General features: G+C 38.9%; 1 protein-coding gene across 1 annotated transcript; it reads left to right on the forward strand.

Annotated features, from left to right (window-relative positions):
- The first annotated feature begins 11,031 nt into the window (after positions 1-11,031).
- LOC149404891 (uncharacterized) lies at positions 11,032-11,581 on the forward strand. The gene has a single exon (XM_089607714.1). It carries the CDS (start codon positions 11,117-11,119, stop codon positions 11,579-11,581), a length of 465 nt encoding a protein of 154 aa, XP_089463840.1. The 5' UTR covers positions 11,032-11,116.
- Positions 11,582-11,975: the final 394 nt, after the last annotated feature.

Consider the following 11,975-nt stretch of genomic DNA (forward strand, 5'->3'; position numbering starts at 1 on the left):
GTTTGAAACTCGAGGAAGCGGCCCACAATTTACATTTTTGTTACCGCGTCCTTGGTTTTATACTTTCAACCTAATAAATCCCAAAGCTCTTTAGAGATTCTTTTGGAGCTATACGCGTTGTATATCAAGTGGGAGAGACTATTCATCACATGATTCCGACACAAGTGGCCGGTATCTTTCTATGCACTAAATGCCATAAGCACTTATGCATTTATTTCCTTTTCTCGAGAAGTAAGTGGATATTCAGTCAAGAACTGTGGAAGACCGATGGTGGTAAAATAGAATAACATATTTTGTTGTTAACGCTTGAAATTCAACTCCGAGAATTTCATTGGCGTTTTGGTTGGCCTCCCGGCGGGGGCACGAGTGCCACAAAACCGCAAAATAACAAGACCCTCGAGTTTGTTTTATGGATGTAGTTATCAATATTGAGCTTTATTCTACCACACAACATGGATTTGACTAGTGATCATTTTTCTCGGGGTAATCACCACGACAAAAGTCACAGTGACGTTCCCATCAATAATTATGTTTTCGTTTGTCATGTTTTCCATTTCTATAAAGTTAATCAACAAAATAATTTTCTGAAATATCTTAGCTCGGGAAATAAATAGACCAAAAAAATTGAAAATAATTTTCAAGCGTGCAAACAGTCTAAAACAAGATAAAAGCCTCAAGATTGTTGACAATATAATATCAATAACAAATGTGGGAATTAAAGACAATTTTTTTTAATTATATTATAAATAATAATACTATTAATTTGATAAGAAAACTAATAACATAAAATATTCAGAGTGGAGAAAAATCTTAACCTGTACCATAAGGATCATGAGTAAAAAAATATTGACAAGACACGGTGGACGCTTTCTTTTGTGCTTTTAAAGCCCTCCCAAGGATGTAAAATATCACTGCACCACAACGTACGTCTTCCGAAAAAATTGAACCAAGAACTCCAACCAACGAAAAAGAAAAAAGACAAGGATTTAAGAGCTCATAAGACTCTGAAAATACCTAAGGAAACTAAATTAGAACTCCAAAAGCATAATTTTTTTCTTTATTCTTAGTTTGAGTTTTTGTTTGGCTGGTTTGATAGAAAAGTTTGGGAGAGACGAAGATTCGGTGAAGACTCGCTCCGATTCACAATTTATATTCTTCTCCTTGTCTTGGAACGTTGATTTTATGATTATTTATTTAATTAGTTTGGTTTCCATGTTTATTTATTTATTTTATTCGTTCATTATTCTTGTTGCCATTAACTAATTCCCCTTAAGGGATGTGGTGTAGCTTGACTCGATTGTGGTTATGAATTCGTTTTTGTTCAATTAAAGCATTTGTTCATTTAAATATTGCTTTGTTTGATTTAAGTTCGGGTTTGTTGTGTGAGATTAGGTACCTCGTGCTTGATATTAGGAACGATTAGATGCATTCTTAGAGATTGGATAGCCTATGTTGTTACGGAGTCGTGTTTGCGTTCCCGAGTTTAAAGCTTGTTGAGATTTGATATCGAGAGATAAAATCCGGCACTGACGTAGGTTGTTAGATGCTCTCGAGAGATTTAGCGATACGATTAACGTGAGATGATTAGCAAAGTAGTAGTGCTCGAATTGAGTGTAATTTTAGGATTCCTGACCATAGGAGAGAAAAGTGAAAACGTTGCTCTTGCTTTCTCATAATTGTCCGATCCTCGTTTATTTATTTCAATAGTTTAATTTAGCTCATAATCATCTTCATTATACCCGTATCTTTTTTTCTTTTTCTTTTTTTGTTAAACTTAAATACTCGTAAACTCCACTCGTTTTACGATTTACTACTTAAACTTCGTCTGCACTTTTGCACTCTTATAGCGCAACAACTATAAAAATCAAAATCAAAATATTATACATTTCATTTAGGATCATCATCAGTATTATCTACAAATTTACTCTATATTAGTATTTTATAGTCTAGTATAAAATAATTAGCATAGAGTCTATAGGGTATCATTCAAGTGTGAGTTGGCTACCAAAAGACGTACGCTCAAATGGTGGAGTTGACGAAAGTAGAAAAAAAATCTCTGAAATAATTAAAAGAGCGCTACCATTAATTAAGTAGTTGGTCAACGGCAGGTGACGAATTCCTGATATTTAGGGTCCACAATTTGTGTGTGGGGCCTTAAAGAAACAATGTTATCTTTGTCGGATTTTCGTATTACTTGCATACGTATATAAGTAAACTTTAATTCCAAGGAGGTATATAAGTAGCATGACAATTTTAACTAGCCTACTCGTCAAATCTTACTCATTACATGTAGAGTTTTACTCACATAAATGAGTAATAGGTAACATAAATATATTATTCATTAAAAATTAATGGATATAATTAGAGTATGATTTTTAAGTACGTTATTCAAGACTCTATTTATATTTTACTCACTTGAAATTATTATTATATTTATGAATTTTTAAGAAAATTTTAGTGTACGTATTTATTAATTTAAGTACTTTTTTTAGATTTGTTTATTTTTAAGTATTTTTTTTAGATTTATTTATTTTTATCAATAAATAAAATACTTATGGATTATCATGTACTTTTTAGAGTTTTATTAAAACCCATTAAAAATAAATGAATATGAATATAGAGTATAATCTTCTAAAAAAAATCTGGAGTATGATTTAATTTTGCAGGACATACCATTGTCATTCCTATATAAGTATATTATATAATATATGCTTGCTTGTGGCAAAATATATATATATATACTTTATGTCCTCTTTCGGTCATTAGGAATCTTTATTTATTTATTTATTTTATAGAGCATTATGAATCAATAAAGTTATACGAAAATTAGTCAATGCGTGAACAGTAGTTTCAAAATTCAATCAGCTGACCCGTCTAGGAATTAGCCAACTAAAATTTCATTTTAATTAGTGGGGAACAAAGTAGACATGTATTTGACAGTATGGGTTAGATTATTAAGTAAGAGACTAAATCAAATTATATATCTGCGGGCAAGGTTACTTTAGTTTTAATTCAACTCAATGTAGTTGGCCAGAGGCCATAGAGAGAAAATAACGGTAAATTAATATTAGTATTATTCAATTTTCTTTTCTAAATAATCATTAAAAAAAAGTTTTTGTTGTTGTTGTTGTTGTTGTTGTTGTTGTTGTTGTTGTTGTTGTTGTTGTTGAGAATGACTTAAGTTTTAAAATTAGGGTTTAATTTTTGTATTGTTCATTCCTGTTCACATTAGAAACTATTTAAGTATATATAATTATTTTGTCTTTAAGTTGCCCTATAGTCAATTAAGATAATTTAATTATAAAACGTTATTATTAATGCATGTGACAACAGTGTTGGCCTCATGTTACTTTGGAAGGGTGATTGGTGGGATGTATATATATTCCGAATTATACTGAAGAGTCAAGATCATATTGCAAATGTGATGTACAGTTTTATATTAACATTAGAAAAAAAAAAAATTCATTAGAAAATAGTAGTACGATGACTCATATATAACGAATTATATAACATAAATACACCATTTCTTCTCACAAGATGGACTTGAAGATTTGAAGTCGTGTACTAGCTATTTTAATTATATTGTTAGTGCAGCCCCACAATTTTAGTAAAACATCCACGAAATTTAATAAAATAAAAGAGAAAGAAATCGATTGTTCGCCTTTTTATTTGTATATATTTTAGTTCAAATTAGTAGGTGCACAGTATAATCGGGCTATTTTTACCTAATGAGAATGTGTTCATAGGCCCGTTAGAAGTCCCAAGTTTGTCTAGAGCAGAATTAATTAGATTAGTGTCTATAATTGATTTCTTCTGTGTAATACTAATCGATAAGGCCTCATCGGTAAGTGATGCAAGATCTCGTACATTGGAACCCATGGTTATGGCCTCGAATCCATTAGTAAGGAACATTTTCTTTTCCAAGCGAAATCCCCTAGTATATGAAAGAGTGAAAAAGATACAAAAACGGCTCCTGGCCGAGAAAGGCCCAAAAGAGCTGATAAGGTTACCATATGCCAAGTCCCGTTGAGAAGAGACCAGATTGCGTCAAGGGAGACCAGGTCGCGTCGAGAAAGATCAGTTGCTGCGATAAATTCACACACGCAAGTACACGTGTGGCCCAAGTAATATAGTGTACATGAAGTACGAGTATCGATCCCACGAGTACTAGTAATTTTTACGATTTAATCTAACTTGACGCGATTTGATTCCAAAGTACTGTGAGCGATTGCTACGAATAAACTAAAAATTAAACAAAGACAAGAAACAATAAATGAAACGAATTTAAATAACAAGAAAAAGAAGCGACACGACTTCACCACAAACGGACTACGTTGACTATATCCATTTTGTCTATTGTTACTTCATTCCTATGTTACCAATCTCACTCTTTCTAGCATATTCACAAGCCTCTCTCGAGTGTTCTAGCAAACCTGTGCAATTGACAGATTGTTATCCTCTCGGCCTCTTATCCTATTAAAACATTTAAACTCATAAAGAACAAGAATTCAAACGATTGAACTCTCGCCTAGGGTTTTTTACTAACCTAGGTCGATCATGATGATTATAGCAAAAGAACGATAATTTATTGTCTCTCGAAAAGCAAACTATCCTAAAAGAATAATTCAAAGGTAGCTAATCAATGAATTAACATTAAGCACAAAATATTCGAGAACGAGAAATAGACAAATATTAGGGAATCATTCACGTGTTAATGTCAGCTCGGGCTACATCACAACCCAATAAAAATCTAACCGCTAAACAGATTCATAAACAGAACTAAGCACAAAATAGTAATTAAAAGTAAAAGAACATACAATAAAACTAAAAAGGAATTCATATTAATAAAAAACGATATCCAACAATAATCAAAAGCAGCAAAAGATACATAAGAAGAGAAGAAAGTAGAATGAATGAATTCGGAGAAGTCGGGTTGTTAATTTCGCTAAAGAACACTTTTTCCTCTTGCAAAATCTCTAAAAAACAACCAAACACTAAAAGAAAAACTAAAATAAAGGGAAAAAAATGTGTTTTTGGGGTTACAAATTTGAATATATAAGTCAATTGGTGTAATGTGAACCCCTGGATTAGATCTAAAAGCTCAAAAACGTAAAAAATCGAGTACTTAACATTGCTAATCTGTGAGTCAGTGCGGCGCGTTGAGTAGATGGCGCGAAGTGCGAAGAAGAAAACTGTTGTGTGAGTGTCTTCCAACTACCTTCAACTATTGGCAAGGATATTGAGGATTTATGATGGTGGAGGTAGTGTTGAAAAAAAAGGAAGATTAGTTTTTAGCTACTCAGTCGAATCTTTTTTTTTTTTTTTTTTTTTTTTTTTCTTTTTTTCTCTATTGTGCGTTTTTCCATCGAAGTCTATCTACAACTTTAGGCGCGCGTTAGTTGAAGGATCGATGTTGGGTTGGTCGTCGACCTCATGTTCTCGAGCACCCGCCGCGAAGGTTCGCTTAATCTGCGAGAGTGGGGTTTGAGGAGGTGGTCCTCCGGTGGGAGGATGGAAGATCTTTGGTTGGTTGGTGCTCATGTGAGCAACATCCATGGTTATGTAGGAGTTTGTCTCCGTTTGAGAGACAGAGAAATGCTTCGGCAAGTCCCAAGAGACATGGAAATGCTTCGGCAAATTCAAGAAAGGACATGTCCTATATGGTTGTCTCGGGTATGATTGTCTCGGTGGTTCTTAGGTGACACTTTCGGTGTGTTGTGATTTTCTTTTTCGTTGTATTTTGCTCATCAGTAGCCTTTTATGTTGAATGGATTTTCTTCGAAGAAAAAAAAAACAACAATAGTAATAGTGGATTCAATCATGATCGATCGACATTCATAATTTATTGTTCTGGTCGTGGTACGTGCAACTTTGTTTATCATAATAGGAACAAAGTTGCCACCTCGCGCACATGCGAATCGAGCTACTATAGATATTAATCTTATGTTTTTATTTTATTTATTAGAGTATCCATCTTGTATTGATACAGTTATTGAGTAGGACTCTACCTTTTCATTGAAAAAATGGTCACTCATTATATATAGAGTACGAGTCAACTATTGGAAGAAAAACATGTATCCCACGTGCTAGAAAACTATATGGTAGTGCAACATTCTATATTGCATACCCACGAAAACACTAGCCATGGGTGAACTTAACTTGGACGGCCTAAATTGTTTTTATTAAAGAAATGACGAAAACATAAAATTCAACTGAAATCATATCAAATTATGTAGAAGTTGTAGCACCGTCGGCATATTTCTAATAGCTGAAATAAAAAATAAAAGTCAACGTGTAATATTGGCAAATTCTAGGGAAATTGTCACATCTACTACTAAATCCATAACTTTTTCCAATTTCCCACTAAAACCATAATTTGGACAAAAATGCCACTAACTCAAATGTGCAACTACCCTTTTACCCTCCACTTAAATTTTTCTTACAACCACACCAACTCTCCATCATATCCCACTCATATCTCATTAATACATGAGACTTAATACATTACCTGACTCTCTCTCTCTCTCTCTCTCTCTCTCTCTCTCTCTCTCTCTCTCTCTCTCTCTCTCCGTCGGTCTCTAAAACCCTCAGCGTCTCTACCCCCATGGTCACGCAGAGCCAAACGCCTACGAGACCCAAATGCCCACGAGACCCAAACGCCCACGAGTTCGTAGTCCAAGAAAGCGCCCACAAGGTTTGTCTCGCATTTCTTCATTTCCCATAAATTTCGTGGTTCAAAAAGTTCAAGTTCTATGTCATTTTGATAGTTTAAAGAGATTCAAATGTTCTGTTTGGTCTGGGTATGTTCACCAGTTAGTATGAAAACAGAGTTCATCAATTGTTGACTTCAGATGTCAACAGTGGACGTCAACTGTTGACATCTGAAGTCAACAAATAATTAATAACTCTGCCTATGCTTTTTGTACGCAGTGATGGCGGCTATTTATTTATTATTCAAGCACAGTGGAACTTGGGTTGAACCTGGTTGTTATCATGAAAATGGATCTTTCGGAATCATGGTGCCGTATGAAGTTAACTTCGCTAGTTTGATGTAAATCATTTACGCGAATTTGGGCAAATCACCATCCACTCATACCATTGGTGTTGCATACGCGATGGCTGGTGCCATGAAACCTGTTGAGATAACCAACGATGCTACGTTAGAAGGTTATTTATATTTGAGGAAGAGGAGAGAAGATGACACGGAGAAATTACAATTGATATTGGAAATAAATGAAATTCCATCCGGGCTCGATTCTCCAGGGGTTGGATCCACTCGCAACAGCCGTGATAGTGGTTGCGTTGGAAACCCGCCTAGAAGAGTTTCCGACATGCCATCCATACCCGAGGAGGGGTGTGGTTCGGTTCCAACTCCTGATTCGATAATTCGTGGTACGTTCGGATTGGATGACTTAAGGTTGTCAGACTATGAGACACAACGACAACAACAACAAAATAGACAATGCTCTCCACCACGAAACTCGCCTCCACCTATAAATTCCCGATCCCCTCCTCCACCACGCAACTCCCCTCCTCCACCACGAAACTCTCCTCCTCCACCACGCAACTCCCCTCCTCCACCACAATCCCCTCCTCCACCACGCAACTCCCCTCCGTCACCAAGATCCTCTCCTCCACCATGCAACTCCCCTCCTACACCCTCACAAAACTCCCGTCCTTCATCACCGTCTATGCTGAATTCACAGAGCGTCCCAAGTTCATCTACTAGGAAAGACGCAAACATGGATGATGCTATTATTTTAGATGGTCATTCCCCCGTATTTATTGAGCGACATGCATTGTACAAGGATAAAAAGACTTTACAGAAACACTTGATGTTGTTCGCTATAAACAACAACTTCACGTATAAGACAAAGAACTCGGACAAAAACACATTGCATGTTGTTTGTCTGGCAGAGCATTGTAATTGGGCTGTCCGGGCCGTGAGAAAGGCTAACACGCCCATTTTTCAAATTAGAAGGTAAACTCTCTTTGTTGAATTATGTATGAAATTGAAATACTGTAATTAGATCTCTGTTTTTTGACATCTACTGTCATTTGTTGACATCTGATGTCAATTGTTGACATCTGGTGTCAATTGTTGACATCTGATGTCAACAATTGACATTAATGTTGAAACTAAGTTTGTTGTAATTTTCATGTTTTAGGTTCGACAACGACCACAGTTGTGCCCTGAACGTAAGACAAGGACGTGACCCGCAAGCAACGAGTACTTTAATATGAGAGGTTGTGAAGCATAAGTGTATTGATCCAAGCGTGGGTATGTGCAAACCGAAAGAGATAATGAACTACATGCAAATGAATTACGGGGTGTCTATGTCTTACAAAAAAGCTTGGCGTTCCAGAGAGCAGGCTCTAAAGTCCCTCTACGGCAATTCCATGGAGTCGTACGCATTCTTACCTAAGCTAAGGTACATGATCGAGACTAAGAATCCAGGTTCTTTATTTGACCTCGTCACTGGTGAGGGCGGCGTATTTATTAGTTTTTTCATGTCACTCGGCCCATGGAGAACGGGGTGGAAGTATGTAAGACCCGTGATTATCGTCGATGGTACTCATTTGAAGAACTATTACAAAGGAACGTTGTATACGGCGTGTGGGATGGACGGAAACAAACAAACACTAGGACAAAAAACGTCATCCGGTGCGACGATTGTCGCACCAAATACCTCATATGTCGCACCTAATAGTTTATTAGGTGCGACAAAGTCGCACCGAATATGCCGTTGCTAAAGGCATTAGGTGCGACATGTCTCACCTAATAGTCATACCTTTAGGTGCGACATATCAGGTGCGACATTGTCGCACCTAATATGTTTTTTAAATTAAAAAAAATTACAAAATCAGAAATAGAATGCTGTTCGATCCAGGCGGCGGGGCGGGGGCTGGTGCAGGCGGCGGTGGGGCGGGGCGGGGGGCTGGTCCAGGCGGCGGTGGGGCGGGCGGGCAGGGGGCTGGTCCAGGCGGCGGTGCGGGGCTGTTCCAGGCGGCGGGGCGGGGCTGGTCCAGGCGGCGGCGGGGCAGGCTGGGAGAGACAGACATAGTGAGAGATGGCCAGTGAGACAGATAGAGAGAGAAATAGAGGGGGACGTACCAGGAAGGTCCGGCAGCGGCGGAGCGAAGAGGGACGGCGGCGGGGACTGGCTGAGAGAGAGAGAGACAGTGTGAGATGGTGAGAGACGGCCGGTGAGACAGAGAGAGAGAGATGGGGACGTACCAGGATGGGCCGGCAGCGGCGGAGCGGGGAAGGACGGCGGCGGGGGCTGGCTGAGAGAGAGAGACCTTGTGAGATGAGAGAGAAAGAGTGAGTTAATGTGTGAAAAAGGAGAAACGCAGGGTTTAAAACCCTAAACCTATTGGGTGCGACATTGTCGCACCCAATATGAAATCCCAGATCGAAAAAAAATTCGGCGGGATTCGCTGACAAATTTAATTTTAAAACTCATTGGGTGCGACATTTGTCGCACCTAAAGGTATTAGGTGCGACATATTCATATTAGGTGCGACAATGTCGCACCGAATAACACTAAACATTAGCGAAATTTTTAGTCATTCGGATGAGAATCCGGTGCGACATGTCGCACCTAATATGGGCTTAGGTGCGACATGTCGCACCTAATACCCTTCCGCACCCAATATGCTAATTTGTAGTAGTGAAATTTTTCCACTAGCCTACTGTATTGGTCCTTCAGAGTCTAACGAAACTTGGATTTACTTCTTCGCCAAATTGAAAGATGCAATTGGGGAACGGGAAGAGCAAGTATTTGTATCTGATAGGCACGCTGGCATAATCAATGGCATCAAGACTGTATTTCCGAACTGTGATCATGGTTTTTGCATGTACCATCTTCACGGTAATTTGAAGACTACTTTCAAGGGGATTACGAAGGAGGTGAAGTGGAAATTTGACGCTGCCTCGAAGGCATACACTCATCGGGAATTTGAAAGTTGGATTAATTCCGTTTTTACCCCTGGACTCGTACCTCGATTTCATTTTACCCCCTGGACTCGGGATTGTTGCATTGAGAATCTCTTAACTAATGACGTTATTACACGTTGCCACTTCTGTCTAATTTTGGACGTTAAATGTCACGTTTTTTGTCACGTGAGATTTAAAATATGTGCAATTATCAATATACCCTCGTTTTATTATTTTTATAACAATAAATTTAAAAAAAAACTCTTTCTTTCTCCTCTTCTTCTCTTTCTCCTTCTCCGAGGCATGTCCCCTCCATTTCTTCTTCTTTTTCTTCTCTCCTGAACCAACCCTCCCACCATAGCATTGATGACCTTTTGCTCGCCTCTCCAGAGCTTCCCATCTGAAAACATAAAGAAAGCCCCAAATCTTCACACCAATAGCAAAATCTAGATTGCAAACTAAGATTTAGTGACCAAAAACCAGCATTAACCATTAATCAGAAGAATCAAACTAGCGAAATTAAAAAAAAGTAATATAGAATAAAAAACCTAGCAAATCTGTGGCCTCTTCAAGCCTGTAAGCGAGCGCGCTCGGAGAGAGATTCTTTTCGACCATCTCAATCCCAACCCTAGCTTGACCGCCTCATCCGCGAGACTCCGAGCCCAGTCGAAATTCGAGCCCGAGCACATAGACTCGACGAGGATCGCGTAAGTTTCATCGTCCAGCTCGGAAATCTCTCGAAACAGAGCCAGAGCTTCTGATCTCCGGCCGGATTCACAGAGAGCTCCGATGAGTGCGTTGCAAGTCTTCCCCATCAGAGAGCAACCATACATTCTCGAGAAGGTCCCGAGAGCCTCTTCAACCCGTCCCGAGACACAGAGCCCAGCCACGAGGCTCTCGTAAGCCTCGCTGCTCTGAAGCCAACGCCGAAGCATTTGATCGAACACCTGGCATACGGTTTCGAAATCCCCGCTCTCGCAGTAACCCGATATCAGCGAAGCGTCCGTAGCCTCATCGGGTACTAAATCTCCGTCGACATCGAAAACCTAGACAGCAGAGACAAAGACCTCGATTTCATTTCAGACTGGTAATGGGTTAATCTGAACCAAAACCTTTCTTCGTAGCTCCGAATTTCAGACTTGTCTCACAGAAAGGAAAAGCTCACAAGAAAGTTCCATGGCAGACATATTCGATTCGTCCCTGAACTTGGAGCAAACCCACTTGAAGGAAGGCTTCGAGGAAGGGTTCAAGGACGGCTTAGTCTCCGGCGAGGAAGAGGCGCGGCAAGTGGGGCTCAAAGTGGGCTTCGAGGTCGGCGAGGAACTCGGCTTCTACAGGGGCAGCGTCGGGATCTGGATCTTCGCCGCAAGATTAGACCCGACCCGATTCTCGCCCCGGGTCTCGAAGAGCATAACGCAGTTGAAAGAGATGGTTGACAAGTACCCACTGATGGAGCCAGAGGACGACAAGGTTCAGGAGATTATGGACGGCCTCAGACTGAAATTCAGAGCCGTTTGTGCTTCCATGGGAGGGCTCGGCAAAGAAGAAGAAACGAAAGAGCCGACAAAGAAGAAGAAACGAAAGAAGAAGAAGGAAAGAGAGAGATGGAGCCGAGAGAGAGAGACATCAGTGAGAAAATAATACAAATATTTAATTATTTAATAATTAATATATCTTATAACAATATTTAAATATTAAAAGTATTTAGAATAATAGAAAATACGTTTATGCCCTTTAAAATATTGACACATCATCAAAAAGTTAAATTTAACGTCCAAATACTGACGAAAGTGCCAAGTTGTAACACGTGTCTAAGTTCTGAGATGAGTTCTGCAACAATCCCGAGTCCAGGGGGTAAAATGAAATCGAGGTATGAGTCCAGGGTGTAAAAACGAAATTAATTCTTGAAAGTTTCATGGTCATGTTGGACGCTGAAAATCCCGAAATACGACGATACTTAGCTAATGATGTCGGGTATCAAAGGTGGGCACGATGCATGTTCAGGAGAAAGAGGTACAGTATCATGACGAACAAC

This window comes from Urtica dioica, chromosome 2, assembly GCF_054948205.1.
Source record: "Urtica dioica subsp. dioica isolate 48M chromosome 2, U.dioica_male_clone48M_v1_H2, whole genome shotgun sequence".
NCBI classification, from domain to species: Eukaryota; Viridiplantae; Streptophyta; class Magnoliopsida; order Rosales; family Urticaceae; genus Urtica; species Urtica dioica.

Coding starts and splice junctions, on each gene's coding strand:
- LOC149404891 (XM_089607714.1), top strand. CDS start 11,117: ATGGCAGACATATTCGATTCGTCCCTGAACTTGGAGCAAACCCACTTG.